The sequence below is a fragment of the Pteropus medius genome, unplaced genomic scaffold (assembly GCF_902729225.1).
Source record: "Pteropus medius unplaced genomic scaffold, Ma_sr-lr_union100, whole genome shotgun sequence".
In the NCBI taxonomy this organism is placed as follows: Eukaryota; Metazoa; Chordata; class Mammalia; order Chiroptera; family Pteropodidae; genus Pteropus; species Pteropus medius.
The window spans coordinates 20,177,726-20,198,818 of NW_024349803.1; the positions used below are offsets into that span (position 1 = coordinate 20,177,726).

A 21,093-nucleotide genomic window follows, 5' to 3' on the forward strand; every position below is an offset into this window, starting at 1 on the left:
TTACGGTCTTTTTGCCATCATGACCATTTCCTCTTTCATCTTGGCCTACTCTTTCCTTGTTTTTTATTCAGAATTCATAAAGGCAATGATATTTTGCACTCTCTGAGTATTTTGTAGTGGACCTTTCTAATCTCATTCCTCTTCCATCCTAAATCTGCCAAGTTCACCCATATAGGCCCTGTATTGTTTACTAGGGTTTATTTCTCATTTGTTAGCAGGCAAGGGACATAAATGGTTTTTGACCCTACACTCAGTTCATTTGTGTGATGAATTAAAAAATCCTATATCTACGACTAGGGGACAAGCTGATAAATACGACTTTCGGGTTAACTCCTGGGTTCTCAGAAACACTTACTCACTGAACCCCTAGTCTACCTGTATCCCAGCTTCCCCTTCCTCATTGATTCTGACTAATGAACACCCAAGAAATGGAGACTCCAGCATGTCCTACAGACAAGACTCCCTTCCCTGCCCAGCCTATTCTACCTGTGTGCACTAAACCTCCTGTGTTGTAATGCCACCAATACTCTGCCTGTCCAACAGGGACCTGGCTTCCTTAGAGAAAAATGAGGGAGAAGGGAATAAGAAGACAGACACCATTCTAGCCCCTACAACAGCATCAAGTGATATTCTGAAGAGAGGGCTGTCCATCCCCTGGTTGGTATGGGCTCTGGGTAGCTGAGCCAGTGACAGTGGGGTGTAGATAATGACTCATTATCCTTCTCCAAGCCAGGGTGCATTTATGCCAGATCTGTCTGTCCTAAAGATGAAGGCAGCCATACTCCTGAGTTCCTAGGTGTTAATGCTGCCATGCCATTCTTTTCATCTTCAAGTATTCCGGTAGGGGGCTGAGGCGCTGCATGGAGGGCAGCTAACCAAACACTATGTTAAATGCAAACTTCTTGGTTCTCTGTGTTAGCATGGTTAATGTTGTCGTTATCGGTCCAGTTTTCTAAACTAGAAATTTGGAGTACGCCGTGACTTCCTTCTTTCTCCTCTTATCCAATGAATACATCAAATTCTACTTCAGAAATATTCTTGTTTTTTTACCTCTGTTCAGTCTACTCCAATTGCTACTCTTTAGTTCACGACTTCAAAATGTCTTCTTAGAAAAATGCACTTAAAAAAACTTTCATTTTGGAGATAGATGGGTACATGGGCATTATACTTTCTCTAGTTTTGCCCTTGTATGAAAATTCTCACATAAAAAGTTTAAAATAATAAGTCTTCAGTGATGAGACTGACAGAATTTTACTGATGACATTTTGTCTTGGGCTAACCTATTTCCATGCTTGCTTTTCCTGATTTGAGAGGAAAGAACTTTAGCAATTTAGCTCATTTTTATATTTTTAGACATTGATGTAACTGAGGCAGCAAATGTTAAATGTTAAAGTCTTCAAGTCTTAAGGTAGAGAACCATGATTTAAACAAAAGTAGTTATTTTCATCAAAATTATTAATGTTTCTACTTATGGAAAAACATTTTGTCTTTTTCAAAACTGGTTTTGAGCTGTGGACCCACCACCCTTTGCTCTCTTCCTCTGTTTATATCCGACCTTTCTACTTCCTGGTCCTGATCACAAATGACTTTTCTCATTTTCTGTATAAAAATCCAATTCTAGGAGTCTATGTGATTGTTTTCCTTACGGTTCTACACATCGGGGAGCTTGTCTCAGTGCACGAATTACCTTTATGATCCCCTCATGTAGCATCAAGAACTACACGGAGGGTCATGAGACGCTCGAGACCTACTGAAAATGAAGACTAAGAGCAGCACAGCCAGTCGTCTTGCCGCAGGTCTCCAGCAGATGTCACTAGCCAGTAATATGAAACTACAAAGTGACAATAGATTAGCCAGCACAATTTCTTCCAAATTTTATCTGGTGCTTCTTTCATCCAGAAATGTGAATCATTAAAATGTGCTTGTGAGAGAAAACCCTTTCATTTCTACCAATGAGCACAAACCCTGGTCACAGGCCTGAGGCCCTATGCTATCCTGCCGGCCCCCATGAAGAGTTGACACAGCCTGGGTGTATTAGCATGCTAAAGCTGCCATAACAAAACACCACAGACTGGTGGCGAAAACAAGAGAATTTATTTTCTCACAGTTCTAGAGGCTGGAAGTCCAAGATCAAGGTACTGGAAGGTTTTGTGCTTCCTGGGGCCTCCTTCCTTGGCTTGCAGATGGATGGATGCCTTCCTTCTTGCTGTGTCCTAACACGGCCTTTCCTCTGAGCTTGCACTCCTGATGTCTCTTCCTCTTCTTAAAAGGACTCCCGTCTTATTGGGTTAGAGCTCCACCTTTAGGATCTCGTTTACCCTTAATTAACCTCTTTAAAAACCCCACCTCTACATATAATCACATTGGGGTTAGGCCTCAACATATAAATTTGAAGGGGATACAATTCAACCCATAACACTGGGCTTCTAAGTTATTTTAAATAATGCTTAGTAATATTTAGCAGAAGACAGGTATGGATGGAAATAATAGTAATAATAGCAGAAGACAGGTATGGATGGAAAAATACTGAATACCGTGAAAAGAGTATAAAGACAAAAATCAGTATTTGTATATTTAAGCAGGTAAATCCTACAAGGCAGGGATGTCTGGTGAAGGGCGCCTACGAGTGTCTGACCTGGCACCAGATTCTCAGCAGACTGTTTTGTTAACTGTATTACAGTCATCACCAGAGTCAGATACTCCCTGCCTGAATGTAGTATGATGCCAACACAAATTTCCAATTTTGAAGCTTTAATATATATTTATTAAAGGAAAGGGTGTTTTTGGATGAAGTTTTATAATTAACAGAATCAGACTAACATTTCAAAATCCAAGATAGTTAACACTAATTCAAGACCACTTCAAGAAAGCTGCCTTTAAAGAACTTATAAACTCTCTTCATTCGATATATTTCTCACTTGATGTAGAGAGACTTTCTGCTAGAACTTAGAACCTGGAAGGCACAGCTTTTCAATTCCAGTGCTTACAAGGGAGAGGCAGCATCAAAAGGCACAGGGTTCATCTCTGAAGCTCCACACGCTAGGGTTGAGCCTGGATCCATCCACCCCTCACCTGTTCTTTCTCCATCTCTCTCTGATCCTTAGTCTCTTCAATAGTAAGAGGGGATAAGAATACTAGAACCACATAAGAGTTAACACAGGAGGTAACATTTAAAACACAAGGCTGGGCTCACAGGAGACACTCAATGACTGCTCACTCTCCTCTGCTGCTGTATGTTCCAGATTATGTCAGAACCCTGAGACGCTGAAATCTTTTCTGCAGTCTCTGACACAGCACATATGTCCTCACACAACTAGTTTTTGCTGAAGTCTTTGGATCACCTCAGGAACCCCATTCCCCACTTCTTTTTCCAACTTTATTTTATCTCCTCCCCTAAGCCAGAGCAGCCAGGTGCAGTTCTTTCCTCCTTGGGTGTTAAGACATTCTTCCAACTAGAATGCCTCCTTCTTGGTACTAGCCAAAATAGTAACCATGTTTTCCAACTTCTAGTGCAATCGCTGCCTCCCTCCAAGAAATATTTCTAGATTTTTTTCTGCCTACAATAATTTCTCCTCCTGATTCCTGATCTTTCCCTTCCCTTCCCTCCATCCATCCATATTTACTGACATTGTTTCCAAGTGTTAACTATACATCAATAACAAAACAGACATAATTCCCTGCCCAAGAGGAGCTTACATTCTAGTCTAGGGAACTAGGTAATAAATCGGATAAATTAAAAAAGATAGAGCAGTATCTACGGCCATGCCACCCTGAATGTGCCCGATCTCCTCTGATCTCGAAAGCTAAGCAGGGTCAGGACTGGTTAGTACTTGGATGGAAGACCATCTAGGAGGACCAGATGCTGTAGGCATTAAAAAAAAAAGAACAGTAAGGAGAAAATAAAGGGAGATAGGTTGTGTGTATGTGTGTGTGTGTATATATTTTAGACAAGTTTACTGAAGGTCTGAGAAGGTGTCTTTCAAATGAAAGTCTGAAGAATGTGGGTAAGCAATCCACAAAGACAGTTTCGGTGAGATATGGGAGCAAACACCTGATGAGAATGGGCTCAGAAGAGAATGGAAGATAAACTAGAAACAACAAATTTGGACAACTCCTTCAAGGGGGTTTTTCTGTAAAGATATAGAGAGAAAAAGGGTGATGGCTGGATAAAAAATAATGGTTTAAAAGGTTTTATTTTCTTTTTTAAGAAGGAAGAGCCAACCATTTGTTTCTTTGCTGAGAAGAATAATCCAGTTGAAGGATAATGATTATGCAGGATAAAGAGGAAGTACTTGCTGGAAGGATGAAGGGATAAGATTTGGTGTACCAGTGGACACTGGATTCATAGGCAGGCGAGGAAGGATAGAAATAGTAGTGGAAGTCTATGGAAATTCTCTTCTGTTGCTTCTATTTCCTTACTTAATAGAGAAAAAGGTCATCTGCTAGAATGGGGATAGAGAGGAGGAGATGTCGGGAGAGAGAAAATATGAAAGACTGGGATCACTGATGAAAAGTCTGAAGAGTACGTATGGGAATGTATGGTGGAAGACGAGATCCTTGGAAGAGAGGAGGTCGAGAAACAAAAGGGCCAGATATTACAAATGTGGAAATCTGTGTGGAAATAAGAAGAAACACCCTGGGGATTATTAGATGACTAAAACAAGGACGGGGAGTAGCTGGTAGAATATAACAATGTGAGGCTGGAAGCCGAGAATTTTAGGGAAGAGGGAAAGAGATGGTTTGGAAGCAGCAATGAGGAGCAAGAGAAACATTTACCCATCTCTGGTCAGTTACATGGAAGGTAGAAAAGAGCCACCATTCGAGAAGCCTGCAGGGTAAGCTAAGCTTCATCCAGAGCAGGAAGATGGACGAAGGCTGAGCTCAGAGAACAGGCTTAGAATGCAAAAGATTTACCTGAAGACTAAGAGCTCCAGAGAGAACGAGACAGGGTCCTTAGAGAGGAGAAGTGTAGTATTCAGCACCCATGCTACCTTTGGGCACTTTATCACCTTGACTGTTGCAAGTTACTTAACCTCTGCTTTGCCCCCAGTTGCCTCATCTATACAATGGGGATAATCATACCTCATGGTGTTAATGTAAGAATTATATTCAACAATACAAGGAAGGCATTAAGAAAGACTTTAAAACTGCACCTAGCATACAGACTGTATGTTAGCTATTGCTACAGGCTATTTCCTCTCCTGCATAATCATTTTGGATTCTTTTAAGAACCTTTTATTTTCACTTAACATCTGAATAATATTAAAAAGTTTTAAATCTTCAGTAAGATTGTTAAATCTAAGGGGGAGGAATAATAACGTGTACTTGTCTGAGTCCTCCACAGTTCAAGGACTGAACCACAGTGACAGAGAGCCCAAACAGCAATTCATCAACTAACACCATCTGTGACCTCTAGAGATCTCACTGTACTCTCCATATCCCAGATCTGTCCTACAGATGTCAAAGGGTATTACTAACCTTTGGGGGAAATAAGGGGGCAGGGATGAACAGAAATGGGAGATAATCGCTCATGGGTCTCGTGCCAACCTTAATCCCTACTCTAGTTTCTTTCTGTAAATGACTGTCTATATGTAAGAACACATTCTTCAATCTCCTTTCAACAGACTTTGGTGTACAACCTTACCAAAGGCTTTCTGAAAACATTACCAGAATTTCTCAAAGAAGAGGAATGAATGATAGAAAAGGGTAAATGGACGAATATGAAACCTTTGCAGAACAAGGTGATATGAAAGAATAATTTAACACATACAGCTTACACAGCAATTTTGAAACACATTAACATCCTAACTGTAAAACGAAATAAACTCTAGATTTATCCAAAAGTCAAGCACTTTAATTATATGAACATTTTTTATAAAATATATTTATCAGCTCTATGAAAATAAGGGGACTTTCTCAGTTTAGGAGCAATTATGGGAAAAAAAGGGAGGTAGATGAGGTAAAAAGGGTCAAATATGCGGTGACAGAAAGAAATCTAACTATGGGAGGTGAACATACAATGCAATATATATATGCCTTACTGTTAAATTGTACACCTGAAATGCTGGATTTCGTTAACCAACGTCACAATAAAAAAAAAAATTTTTTTAAAGAAAAAGAAGAGGATGTATATACTCAATAAATATTTGCTGAGTGCCTGCTATGTGCCAAGCAGTGTTCAAGGTACTAGTTACATAATAAAAGTTTTGAGTCAATAAAAAAACAGCAAAATTAAAATATATAGCACAACCAACGTGAAAAACTTAGCATTAAAATTTTCAAAGGGTTAAAAATCATGACAGAAATTTACTCAAACTTATAGAAAATAATCTAGACCACAACAGATAAAAGGGAAAAACATTACCAAACAAGTCCCATACGAAAAAAATAAAAATAGATGTCCCATGTTTGGAAAACATTCATTTTTCTTAATAATCAAAAGAATGCCTAATAAAACAATCTGAGGTACTATTTTACATTTAACCTAAAGGAGTAGGCAGTACTTATTAGTGAGATGGTTTTGGAAAAGAGGCTTTTGCAAGGTATTTATTTCTCCCTGTAGCCTACTCTGCAACCTGTCTCTAGAAAGCAATACACAGAAAAAGGCAATGCTCAGTCTCTGACTAGGGAATGCCTCTCCTGACACTGTAACCAAGGAAATAATTTAAGTGACTCGAAAATGTATGCAAGAACTTAACGGCAGCATAATCTAGAAAACCAGAAATAATAATACGAAAAGTAGTTTTTAGAAGCCATAATTACAAACATGGAAAATATTAATGACAAAAATGAGACAAACTAATTATAGCCATATAAAAATACATACATAGATACTCAGAACTTAAAATGAAACAGAATGAAGAAATCACAGGTGATTTTTTATAATGTTCTGAATGCTGTTAACTTATCTTTTTATTAAAAAGACCAGTGTGTTTTTATTTAAGATAATACTATCTTAAAATAGCATTTTGGCAGTATGTTATGAAAGAGAACACATACCTGATACTCGCCGATCAAATCTACCAGGAATTGGAACTGCAAAACAAAGAAGCAACATTTAGTCATCGTTATGTCGCAGGACCCCATTTTAATCCTCCCTTTTTGCAAAGATCTTTGACAACAGAACTAACCACCTTAATACCAAGTGGTAGGGTAATTCATACTCTTCCATAATCAACCACAGATAGAAGTTCAACATGATTGTATAAACACAATATGGAGAATAGTATATCTCTTTGAAAACAAGCTCTTTGTAACTTCAATGCTCATATCCATGTTCCATCTAATTTATACCATACCAAATGAGTAAGAAGTCTGCCATTTCTTTTCAATGTATTACTGGAAAGTCTAGCTAGAACAATTAAGCAAGGAATTAAAGGCATTCAAATGGGAAAGAAAAAAAAAAACTAAAATTATCTCTGCAGAATGATATGATCTTATATGTAGAACCTTACAGAATTTACACAAATGATAAAATTTCATTTTCATTGTTGTAAAATTATATTTTATATAACTATTCAAAGTAAATTAAATGCATGTAGTCTTTAAAATAAATTAAACAATTTGCTGAAATTCACTAAATTTGTTTCACAATATATTGACCCCAAATTTTTAAATGCAAACTTAAAGTCTTTATTGTCATATATCATGCAAAAAAGACAATGATTTTTAAATTCCCAAAGCATTCCCTGTTACTGTGAAAGAGTCCAAAAGCGTAAAAAAAAAAAAAGTGACTCACAATGGTATAATTAAAAATAGGAGACTCAAGATTCAAGGAATTTAGTGTGAAGGAATGACTGAGTGGATAAAAAGGTAAACAAAATGGGTAAAATCATGCTGGCTGGTAACCCTATACGTTATTTAATCTTCAATCAGTATGTGTCTTGTAAGATTTTATGGAGCCAGGAAAAACAGCTGTATTTGGGGCTAGATACACTAAATCACACAAAGAATGCAATCAGTGACTACAGCTAAGAGACCATTTTATTCTAATTTTGCCACTGCTTAGAGAGCTCAAATCAGAGCACATCAGACTTTATGTGAATCAGACAAAATAGTCAACTAATATAACAAGTCTGAGAAATTCTTCCAGCAGAAAAGGATGCCTAAAATGCTCTCTTTTTTCTATTACAAATACTGATAGAGAATAGGAAGACTTAAAATTTAGGTTACCTGATCTAAAATCATGTGCTTTAAAAACATGAACAAATGTGATCTCAGAGGAAACTAAGACTCATCATTCCTGATTAAATGAACTCCTAAATGCTGACATGCCCTGAAAATTAAAACATAGTTCTTTGAGCAGGGAGAATACTGTATGTGGCGAAAACATTAAAAACATGCTGGAGAAATTAAAAACATTTCCAAAAGTCTCTTCTATTTTAAATTCGAACACGTGATAAACAAGATGATAGAACCTTCACTATGGATGTCTCAGGGAATAGCATAAAAACCTGGAGCATATAATCCAAGTGCAACTGAGTCAGGCAAAGCTCAGGAGGATACAAAATTCCATGACTGCTGGAAAAGCAAACAGCAGGCACACTCAACTTAAAGCAGGGCTGGCAGGATTTTGGCAGCACCAACAGCGTACAGAGGCAGATAACAGGGCAGGGCATTAATGGGGGCCTTGTGTTTGGGGGACCAGTACAACATAGCGCAAAACAGTAAATCTCAAAAGTGGAATAGAAAGCAGCTGTTAGAGCAGGCTCATAAGAGTGGTTAATCACAATGAGGGAATTGCCAGGATGGGCTGCCACCAATGGGTAGGGTGTGCCAAATCCCATAGGCCAGGGGATGAAAGTACACCTGTGGGCAAGATGAAATAGCCTGAGGAATGCCCCAAAGGCAAGGAAGTTTTTAGGGAGTGTAAATGTCTCAAGGTTCCTAGAAACACAGATGAGGGAGAAGCAAGGTGTCAGAGAAGGACCACTCAATGAGACAAGAAAGCCCAAGAAAAGCGCTGGGCAGCCTATTTAGGTTTCTGAGACCCAATCAATAAACTAGAGGGCTCAGTGTTGGAAAGAGAAGGGAAGAGAAGGAAAAGGGGAAGAGGAGGGTGAAGGCGAAGAAAAAGGCAAAAACCATCCACCATGATTTCACACACACACAGATTCATTCTGCTTTTTCTGTGGGTCAGAAGAGGGAAAGAATGCTATTCATCCTTTACTTTTTCTCTCTTTCTGTAGAATCTTGTTCTGGTTAAACTAGGTACATGGTCATTAAAGTTTAAAGCAAAAGCCCCAGTGGTGTGTTTGCTTTGGTATGGCAGTTTCTGCTAGCACGTGTGAATGTGTACTAATAATGAGGCCCACCTCACTGAGCCTTGTCTCTTGTCTGCCCAACATCTGATATCCATCTTCCCACTACCTACCTACAGAAACACTCTTACTTGACCCTGCTAAGGCCTCTATATAATTCCCACAGCTACTTCCCTCAAACACCAAGCATCCTGAAATGAGCTGTTGTGTGGGCTCACCATTCTTTTGAAGCTTTTGCAAACTGGCTTCCAACTATCATTAAAATAGCTTTCTCTAGAATCGCAATTTTCCTTTACGTTGTACTTCTACATTGATTAATTCTTCTATCCTTGAACTAAATAAAAATCACTCAATGTTGGTTGTTGCCAAATCACATTCATTCATTCAACAAATAATTACTGAGCCCTTTGGTGACAGGCACTGTGCTATCCAACGGGGAAATAAGTGATTCAGATATAGCCCCTGCCCACAAAGATCTTAAGAGCTGCTCAAGGAGCGAACTAAAATATCATATCATAATCATAACAGTGTGATAAATACTACAACACATGCTCTGTGAGCACACAGGAAGAGTACCTAGAGAGAGGAAAGGAAGGTCCCTGGTCTACAGAAAGCAAAGTCTAAGCATGGTTGGGCTGGAAGGTGAGCAAGTTTATGATTTCAGGAAATGAAAGGAGTATGATATGAGCATGAGCAATGTGGGAAAAGAGCACAGAGATGACGGTAAAGAAGTGAGCAAGGGTATTTTGGATGCCATCCAGTGGAAGAAAAATATTCAGAAGTAATAAACTGCTTATTTTTATGTATTTTCTTTCTCCTCCATCGGTGGGAGGAGAGCAGGAACAAAGATTAAAGTACTTAATAAAGATTTCCTTGGCTGCAACTGTAAAACCAGAAGAGGAAGTCTGGAGAATAGTGACCAAGGCTTAAAGAGAAAATATTAATTGGGAGAAAGGAAAAAGAATTCTCCATCCCAGTACTAGAGTGGCAGGTAAGTCCTCCGGTACAGAAGACCTGTCCTCTTGCTCCACTGATTCTCCACCTGCAGGCCCTGTGCTTCCCCATGGTTCTGGACAGCTAGCTATAAGACCACTGGAAAGAGAGTAGGGGACTTGGAGACCCCAAACAAGGTGGAACTGAACAGAAACCACATTAAAATGCTCCCTGTGAGTGGATTAGCTGTGGACACAGTACTCATTACAATATGAAGGAACTGGAGCAAAGGGAGTCATTGCAGACTGGATTTTATAAAGATCATTCGGATTGCAGCTGGTGGAAGAAGGCTTAGGTTAGACGTGTGGCTGTGGACAGGTGGGAAACAAATGAATTCCAGAGATGTACAGAAAGAAAATCTATACAGTTTAGTGACAGACTCAACATTTACTCCACAAATGCCAATCAAATAAAATTATATCCCTACAATTATAAAAGACAAAGTATTCAATATGGATATCATTCAATCTATAAATAAGAGTGCTGTCATGGATTCTAAAATTGTTTAAAATGTCAAAATTGCAACGTATAAAGTCATTTAATTTAGTGATGGCAAGTAGGTTTCATCTCACATGGAACTCTAATTGATGTCACTGGTCCCCCTGAATCATCCTTGACTCTTTCCTTCCTTTCATTACTCATATCTACTTCATTAACAACTCCATCTGTTCTCCCTCCCACTTTATTTCCCGAATCAGTCTACCTTTCTCCATCTCCACTGTCATCCTAGTTTGAAGTACATCATTTCTTGCCTGGATGACTGCAACAGCCTCCAAATTTGTCTTCCCACTGACAATCTTGCTTCATGTTAATCTATTCTGCACACAGTTATCACAGTGATCCTAAACTTCTGGAAGACAATTTGGCAGTTTCTGTCTAAATTTTAAGTGTGAATTGCCTCTGACCTTGCAACAATTCCACTTCTAGGAATATGTTCTAATCACTACAGTACTGTGTGTTAAAGCAAAAAAAAAAAAAAAATTATCTAAGAAAATAAATTAGGAAATATTGGGATAGCTAGAGTACTAACCTCTAATAGTCATTAAAATAGACGCAATAGACATATATGAACTGATGGGGAGAACTTCAAGATATATTATTATGTAAAAAAAAGTTATATAAGTATAGTAAATATAATCCTAACTTTCTAAAAATTTTGTCTTTAATCAAACTATTATATGTCACAAATTTAAAAAGCCAAATAGTACTAGAAGCCAAAAAGCCAAATAGTACCAAATAGTACTAGAAAAAAAATCGACAAAACACAGTAGTCTTCTAATCCAGGGGTCCTGACCCCAGACCAGTTAGGAACTAGGCCATACAGCAAGAGGTGAACAGCAGGTGAGTGAGCAAAACTTCATTTGTATTTCAGCCACCACCTCAGCTCCACCTCAGATCATCGGGCATTAGATTCTCGTAAGAGCACTGGTGCCTGGTGCCAAAAAGGTTGGGGACCGCTGCCTTCATCCACCTTTCCTTACTCCTAATTCTTACTATTTTGGGTTTTCTGTTACTCACAGACAAACCTAATCCTGATCAATTCAGATGCCAAAAGCAAATTCTGAATATAAAGATGACAGAGAATGATGGAAATTGTGCAGATGGAATAACAACAACTAGCATTTATGTGCCAGGATCTGGCCCAAACACATCACAGGTATTAAGTCACTTAATTCTCCTACAAACATTATGAGGTACTACTTAATAAAAAATCTAAGGCAAGGTCTATGCCCATGCTAACCTGAACATGCCCAATCTCGTCTGATCTTGGAAGCTAAGCAGGGCCGAGCCTCGTTAGTACTTGGGTGGGAGACCACCTAGGAAGACCAGGTGCTGTAGGTTGTTAAAAAAAAAAAAAATCTAAGGCAAGAAAAGTTAAATCATTCTACTAACAAAAGTGGAACCAGACTGGGTGGCAGGCAGTCACAGCTTCATAGACCATGCTCTCAGACACACAGGTAGCTGTAGAAGGATAATACCCAGAACCACCCAAGTGATGCTAGAGGTAACTGGGTAACATGTCCACTCAACTTTATGAAAGCACCTTCTTTCTTGAAATGCCTTTTAAAATGAAGTTAAAAGTCACCATTAGAAATTGTTCTGATTGACTAACTCCTGAGACTAGCTCAGATTATCAAATATTAGTACTTTCGAACTACAGTAGCCCCTCTTATCTGCAGTTTTGCTTTCCATAGTTTCAGTTACCTGCAGACCCCAATACAAAAATGTTAAATGCAAAATTCCAGAAATAAATAATTCATAAGATCTGAATTGCACACAGTTCTGAGTACCATGATGAAATCTGAAGCCATCCCAATCCCTCTTGACCAGCTGTATATGCTACCTGCCAATTAGTCACTTAGTTACCATCTTGGCTATCAGATCAACTATGGAGGCAGGCAGTGCTTGTGTTCAAGTAACCTTTACAGGAAGTAGCCTACCACTACACCACAGTGCCTATGTCATTCACCTCGCCTCATCTCATCATCTCACATCACAAGAAGGGTGAGTACAGTACAACAGGTATTTCAAGGAGACCATATTCACATAACATTTATTACAGAAAACTGTCACAATTTTTCTATTTTATTATTAGTTATTGTTGTTAATATCTTACTGTCCCAAATTTATAAAGTAAACTTTATTTTAGGTATGTATGTATAGGAAAGAACATAGTTTATGTAGGATTCGGTACTATCTGCAGTTTCAGGCATCCACTGGGGGTCTTGGATAAGGGAGGACTACTGTACTCAAAATTTACTGAGGAACCAGGTCCAAAAGAGCATTTATCTAAGACCAGCAGTAGCTGGGGACAGGAGGACATGTATCAGTACTTTGTGACATGTATCAGTACTTCATTTCTTTTTGTTGCCAAATAATATTCCATTATATGGATAAAGCATATTTTGTTTATCCATTTATCAGCTGGTGGACAGCTGGGTTGTTTCTACTTTTTGGCTTTTAAGAATAGTGCTACTATGAACATTTGTGTGTACACGTTTAAGTGGATATCTTTTCATTTCTCTTGGGTATATACCTAAGAGTGGATTGCTTGGGCATACTCTATGTTTAACCTTTTGAGGTTAAACTGCCAGACTGTTTTTCAGCAGTGTATGAGGGTTTCAATTTTTCTGAATCCTGGCCAATACTTGTTGCTGTCTTTTTTATTATAGTAACAAGTGGGTATCTCATCATGATTTTGATCTGCATTTCTAATGGCTGATGTAAGCTATTTCATTTATTACTGCTAAAAATCCTTATTTTTGAAGAGCTAACAGAATTTTATTCATTATCGTCTTAAAAAATCATCTCTGCCCCTCTGTGACCTGATGTTGAAAAACAATTCTCAAATCCACAATCTGTAAGCCAGTCTGAACTTCACAATCACTGTTCTCTTGCTGGCTTTGAAACTTTATTCTTCAAAGGATTATCTGTTATAATAACTGATAACAAGCAGGAAGTTTTTTTAACCATAAATAAAGTTAATCATGGGCATATTCATTATCACTAGTTAAATAAAGGCTTATCTTGGACACATTCATTTGCCTTGAAAAATGTATTACATATCTAGTAGGACAAAATGTTACAAAAACCACCACCTCATAAGTAAACGTAACTCACTACCTTAAAAATCAGTAGCTGTTCAATAGGTTCATAACTTATCTTTCTGCTACCATTATTTTTCCATTCCTTGGTGGACAGAATTAGTGTGCTAATGCTATTTAGAATTCCAGAGCAAAACCCCAGATACAAGTCATTTTTAAGACCCGCCTTATGAACCTGAAGCCCAACAGAGTCAGATTTGATTCTGCATGCCATTCTTAGCATAATGGTGATCTACCTGTCTGCATCTATCACCCTCTCTCTCACCATCCCAAAATACTCTAGAAGAATTTCCGGCTGCCGCACTGGCCTTCTCACCAAGTTCCCTCTCACTTCAAGGTCTTCTCCTAGAATGCTTTCCCCATCATTTTGCTCTGTTAATTCCTATTTCAAACTTTGGAATTAAGATGGTGTCTAGCCCTCAGGGTCACCTCTTCAGGAAAGCCTCACTTGACCTGACTGAGGAGGTCAAATTCTTATTACAGGCTCTGAGAAAACCAAGAGCCTTCCTTCAAAGCAATAATGCCACAGGTGCAACGCTAGAATAATCTAAGTGGTTATCTGGTTGATGTTGGTCCTCTCTACAGGACTGTGAACTCTTCTCAAGGAAAAGAATTAGGTGTTTTTGCTTACCAGTGTATTCCCAATGCTTGGCACATGACAGATCTTCAGTATATATTTGTTGAATGTATTTATAAGATGCCTTCTGTGTGCCATAAGTACATAAAAACATTCACCCTCTAAAAAACCTAAGGAATTAATAATCATAGGCCTAAAGATATCAGTGAATGGACAACCAGGAATCCAAAGATACAGGTACTCAAACAGATACTTGTTCAAAAATGTTCACAGCAGCGCTATTCACAATAGCCAAAAGGTGAAAACAGCTCCAACGTCTATTAACAGATGAACAAATTGCAGCGTATCCATGCAAGAAAATATTATTCAGCCATAAAAAGAAATGAAGTACTGACACATGACAAACATGGATGAACCATGAAAAAATGTTAAGTCAAAGTCAGACAGAAATGCTCAAATACTGTATAATTCATATTCTGAATATGAATTATTCAGAATAGTTAAATTCATAAAACCAGAGACAAAAAACAGATTGATGGTTGCCAGGGGATATGGGGAGGGGAGAATGATTATTTATGAAGAACAGGGTGTTCTTCTGGAATGATGAAAAAAGTTTTGAAACCGAAGGCATGGGTAGTTGCACAACAACGGACTAAATGCTAAATGCCACTGAGTTGTACACTTTAAAATGGTTAATTTTATGTTATGTGAATTTCGTCTCAATTTTTTAAATTATGCTAAGTGAAAGAAGCAAGACTCAAAAGACAACATGTCATATGATTCTACTTATATGAAACGGCTCCGAAAAAGCAAAACTAGAGAGACAGGAAGTAGATTAGAGACTGCCTGGGACTGGGGTGGAAACAGGGAGTGATTGCAAAAGGGCACGAGGGATCTTTCTGGGATAAAGAAATGTTCTAAAATTGTGGTGATGGCTACACAACTCTGTAAATTTACTAAAAATAACTGAATTGCACACTTAAAATGGATGAATTTATGACATATAAATTATACCTCAATAAAGCTCTTTTAAATAACAATGGAAGCCCTTAGCCATGATTCATGCCAATATTAAATACGAGGAAAATGGGGAGGAAATGAAACGGAGTAAAGAGAAGAGCAGAAAAAATATAACTTTTTCATTCAGTAATGGTATTAGCACATACTATATGCTAGACTCTAGGATTAGAGTGGAGAGCAAAACAAACCATCTGTCCTCATATAGAGTTTATAATATAACTGTGGTGACAAACAATAAATTAACACATCCTATAATATAATAAGGCAAAGACTCAGTAGGTCCTGAGATATAGTAATAGGGAAAAAAATTCACCACACCCTTTAATCATTTGGGGTTACAGGCAACTATGAGCAGAAAAAGTGTTTACTACTTTATTTGAAGCCGTATGTTCCATTTAAACAAACAAAAATTAGCTCTGCAATACACTCAGATTTTTAAAACTCAGAACTTGTAAACACAACTGTCCTCTAGAGACAGCAAAAATTTGTCTAATCTTGTTTTATTCACAGTAATCGAACTAGACATAACATTCTATACATATTTAAGCACAGAGAACTAAAGATAAGAGACAAGGACAGGGATATAGTTAGTTCTGCCTGGAAAAGAATAGGAGGTACCTTTCCCGACTTCTGAATATAGAAGGCAAAAGTCTGTTTCAGTAGAGATTTGGGCAAGAGAGCTTCAAGTCTTCCTTGGGATTGACAAAACTGTAGTCTCCACAGAGTTTTATATGATTTAGGCAGCTGTTAAGAGCCATGTTAAAGGTTCTAAGTAAAGTCAGATAAGATAAAGGCTGGAAGTTATCAATAATGTTAGCAGTAAAGGGTCATTGAGTAGGGTATTCAACTGCCTTTACAATCCTTTCTACCCACTCAAAAAGTGAACAGGTTTTTGGTTTCCAGTTTCTCTTAAGACACATTTGTCACAGCCATGCCACCCTGAACATGCCCAATCCCGTCTGATCTCAGAAGCTAAGCAGGGTCTGGCCTGGTTAGTACTTGGATGGGAGACAGATGCTGTAGGGGTAAAAAATTTAAAAATTAATAAATAAGGGATTGTAAACTGACGAGGTCCTTGCAATCTGTGAGATCAACCAAGGGTTGCCTCGCCTTAAAAAAAAAAAAGACACATTTTGAACCTGAACTAAGTTTGGCCTTTTTGCTGATTTTAAACATTCTACAATCCCTGTTCTATTTGCATTTCCATAAAGGTCCATGAGATAAGTCTAATGTACACCAGAGTGGAGAACCATTGCTATAAATTGATAACATACCATAAAATCATAGTAGTTCAGAGCTTATTCAGACTTGAAATTAGAGTAGCTCTCCAGTAATTTAGAACACATCCCTGTCCATAGTAGGAAACAGGCAGTCTACTTTTATTTTCTAATTTCAAGCTTTGTGTTTTGTAAATACTGAATCATGAATATATACTCAATTTAGGATTTTTGTTTCTTCTGAAAGCACTAGCATTAAGAGGTGCTATGCTACACAGAAACTGGAAGGTATTTTTTCAGTGAAAAAAATGTTTTTAACAGAATTCTTGTGTCAGAGTATTTTTTTCGGTTTCAAGTATACAGTACATTGGTTAGATATTTATAAAGTTTATGAAACGATCCCCCTGATTACTCTATCTTCCCTGTGGCTCTACACATAGCCATTCTCAATCCTCCAGGTACATTAATGTTGCAATTTAGAAGAGGGAGGGAGTCATTTTCCATTCTAATTAGTCCATAAACATTAATACACACTGCGGCCAAGAGGTACCACTTAATGCAGACTCTGCTGTCTCAATTGCTCTCTTTCACGATGCAAAGGTTTGAAGAGGCAGGTCAGACTTCTTTATATTCCCTCCCATGCCAGTCACACAGGTGGGGCATTTCTACTTTTACCCATGTCCAAGGCATCCCTTCCAACAGAAATCAGTCTAAGAAAAGGGAAACTCAAAGATCTAAGATGATAAAATTCTTTGCACAAGGAATATCTGTCACACTTTCAAATGACAAAAGCTGTATCATCAACCTTTGCTCTGCCATTCTACAATATAAGTCATTCATTCTTAATATTTGACAAGACTTTGGAGAACAAGGCAAGTATGAGTCATAAGATTTGAAGTCAAAAGACAGGTCTAGCTTCAGAACTTAACCTTCAGAATTTAACAGCATCCTCACAAATTCCATGAGGGTAGTATCATTTACCACAAATGACCTAAGGAGGGACACAATGACTCTATGTATGAAGGTGCTGTGATTATAAAGTGTTAGGGATATCATAGTTTTGTTTTGTACTTTTTGAAAATTACATATCTTTAAAAAATTGGAGTTCAGTTTCACGTATTTCATGGCTGCTATTTCATCCTATGCTCTCTATTCAAACATTTTTTGTTAACAATTTTTTTTTAGGCGAGGCAACCCTTGGTTGCAAGGACCTTGTCAGTTTATGATCTCCTTATTTTTTAATTTTTTATGCCTATAGCACCTGGTCTTCCTAGGTGGTCTCCCATCCAAGTACTAACCAAGCCTGACCCTGCTTAGCTTCCAAGATCAGAGGGGATCGGGCTTGTTCAGCGTGGCATGGCCATAGACTGTTAACAATTTTTTGAGTCTCACTATGTGCAAGTATTATGCCCAGCATTTTAAATGCATCATCGAATGTAATCATCACAACAACCCCAAAACCATCCTATTTTGTAGCTGAAGAGACTGAGACTCAGAGAACTGCCCACAAACAGAATCTCCCCAAAGTCACACAGCTAGGAAGTGGTCAAGCCAGGATTTGACTCATCTAAATTTGACAACTCGGGAAAAGCAAAACTGTGATTAAATACAATATCTATTTCATATTTTCTGAAAAAAATACTCCACTGTTATTTAATCATGGAACCATAGCAATATACTGTATATTAGAATCCCTCAGCTTTCTCCTGGGAGGAAATCATCACACCATGTTTCTTGTTGGCTTGCTGCTCCCCCTGCCAGATGATCTGCTCCTGCACTCTTACCCTCCTCTGTATCCCACTGCCCAAGGGAGTGAACACCCATCCAACTAAAGCAAGAACAGAGCGAGAGGCTGAAGCCTGCAATAATGTTTAGCCACCTTAGTGAGCCCACCCCCCACGGGATCACTCAGTACCCTTCCTCCCTCTCCCTAGGTAACTGGGCTTACCCTTTAGGAGTGGCCTCTTCTAAACCTGAAGTCTCTGTTGGGCTTCACTCCCAACCCTACCCACCACTTCCAACTTGGCCACAGGATCAGGCGCATGTTCCAAGATGGGCAAATCACAGTGTTCCCATTGTCCCAGCACAATTATGTGCTCCAGAATGGGAACCTGACCCCAGCAGCCAAGCCACGCCAAGGTCCTTCACTAGACTATTCCAAACAGAGGACAGAAGAAGAGTTCGTTCTTTTTATTGGCTTAGGAACTTCTATAGGTACTGGGGAACCAATGGAGATCTCCTACAGGGGAGTAACAAGGTCATACACATCTCAGAAAGATGATTCCAGTAACAGCGTTACCAAGGAAATAAGACACACAGTGGGAAGCCCAGTACTGGGCCTAGTCTAATAGTTCTGACAAGAGATGAGGATGTCTTGAACCAATACAATGTTAGCAGGAACAGAGAAAAAGAGAACATTTTGGGACTGGTTTTTATCTCATTGGAAATATTGTCCTAAAAGGGAAAACCTGTCTCCTTGAATCTCTCGTGTAGAGATGACCACATAAACACTTCAGTCATACAGTAAGTACTTACTAAGTGCCTCGAGAGCAATAAGAGTGAAATGGTTATGAGCATGGAGTCTGAGCCATGCTGGTTGGGTTCAAATCCCAGTGTCACCTCAATTACCAGCAATGTGACCTTGAATATGTTAGTTAACCTCTGTGCCTCGATTTCCTCATTTATAAAACCTGGATAATAGGACCTACCTTTTAGGATGGCTGCTATGCAAAAAAGAAAACCTTTGAACTGGTTGATAAAAGACTAGTAGTTCAGCAGACAAACAAGTGGGGGAACTGTACTCCAGGTAGCAGTAGGGAAGGCATATGCAAAATGAGCTCGACTTGTGACCTTTACCCTCTCTAGACCCACACACACTCTTACTGCTCACTAAATGCCAGCTAGAATTCCAGTCTCAAAGGTTGGACCTGAAACTCAACTGGTCCAGAATAAAACTAATCATATTATACACAACTCCTGCTCCTCCAGGCTCCCTATCTCAAGAGCAGTGCCACCATCCTCTCACATCAGACAATTTAAATTACTCCCCATGATCTCCTCAATACAGGGACTGTTATAGTGAGTTAAAGGTGGACTGGTTAGTTGTATGTAATCAAAGCCTCACAGGAAGAGAGAGAAAACTTTCCAAGGCTCTATGTGCAGCACTTGACTGTGGCAAGGTCAGAAGCAGGGAGCGATGGGAACCGGGGGTCACATCACAGGTGGCACAGAGCACTCCCTCCCTAGGGTAGAAGCTCTAACTCTGGGAACACAAGCCATCCAAGCTCTGAAGAATCATTGCTGTAGGGTAAGGACCAACTTTGTATCCAACTTTTCCTCCAGAGTGAAGGCAACCACTTCTCCTAACCATCTCCAACCCCGTCCGGTTTTTGATCCACTATTTCGCTGGATCTAATTCTGTGCTTTCCAATCAAGAGTTCTTATTGATAATCCAACTTCCTAAAGATTTTAATATAGGCAGGTTCTCTGTATTTCAGGGACATGAGTTCTAAGATCAACAGAAAAGATAGCCCAACCATTTACAGTTATCGCACCAGACACTATAAGGCATACATCCTTTTTAATTTTTACCACCCTTGAAAATTATCAAGAATTCCCCTTTTAAGAATGAAAATACTGAAGGTTGGTGCTGTGACAGAGCAAGGATATAAACCCAGGTCTAGCTGATTCCTGTATTAGATAGTTTACAGTGAATTTAATTAACATGAGTCAGTCATCAAGAGACTGATCATATATGGGCATATTTAAAGTATCTATTTTCTGGACGTGAAAAAAAAAAACCAGAAAAACAAACCTTAGTAGTGACTCAATTCAAGGAAAACATTCCTGTTATGTAACATTCCTGCTAGCCCCTAACACTAACTTTTTCACTTGGGTCAATTCAGACCCTAATCACCACTCGCTTGTACTGTTACAATGGATTACAACTGGGTCTCACAGCATCCACCCTGGCCCTGCTTTGGCCCAGTTCTCCACACTGCTTGCCAAAGGTACAAAGATGATAATGGCGCTCCCCTTTAAAAGCTTTTCAATGAGTCTCCGACCTACAGCAGCATTTCCTAAACTTGTGTGGCCACAGAACCCTTTTAAAATTGATAGAACACAATTTGGCACTCATATCTATTGAGTACTTGGATTAGAACAGAGAAAGAGATGGCCTCGGTAACTGGTGCCCTAAAATTAAACTTTAAAATCAAATTTTTAAAAAGATTAGAAAAATTAAGCCACTTTCATTTTCTTACACACAAAATTTCACATTACAATTAGAACACCAGACACACAACACAGACTAGTAATTAAATAGAAACCATACATCATGCTAATTAATAAAATCTGGGTCATGCAATGAGATATAGAACCCAAGTCACATGTGTGTTCATGATACTCTAAAATTATTAACT

At 38.6% G+C, this 21,093-nt stretch overlaps 1 protein-coding gene and 3 pseudogenes across 2 annotated transcripts in view; 2 read left to right on the forward strand and 2 right to left on the reverse strand.

Moving 5' to 3' along the window:
• PRKAR2A (protein kinase cAMP-dependent type II regulatory subunit alpha) overlaps positions 1 to 21,093 on the reverse strand; it is a 96,200-nt gene that overhangs the window by 62,157 nt on the left and 12,950 nt on the right. For both annotated transcript variants that reach the window (XM_039837685.1, XM_039837684.1), the window contains exon 2: positions 7,000 to 7,035. In XM_039837685.1, the coding sequence (XP_039693619.1) occupies positions 7,000 to 7,035 (36 nt within the window). The remainder of the gene's footprint in view (positions 1 to 6,999; positions 7,036 to 21,093) is intronic.
• On the forward strand, positions 3,753 to 3,871 carry LOC120582534 (uncharacterized; annotated as a pseudogene).
• LOC120582620 (uncharacterized) lies at positions 11,977 to 12,095 on the forward strand (annotated as a pseudogene).
• LOC120582485 (uncharacterized) lies at positions 17,922 to 18,040 on the reverse strand (annotated as a pseudogene).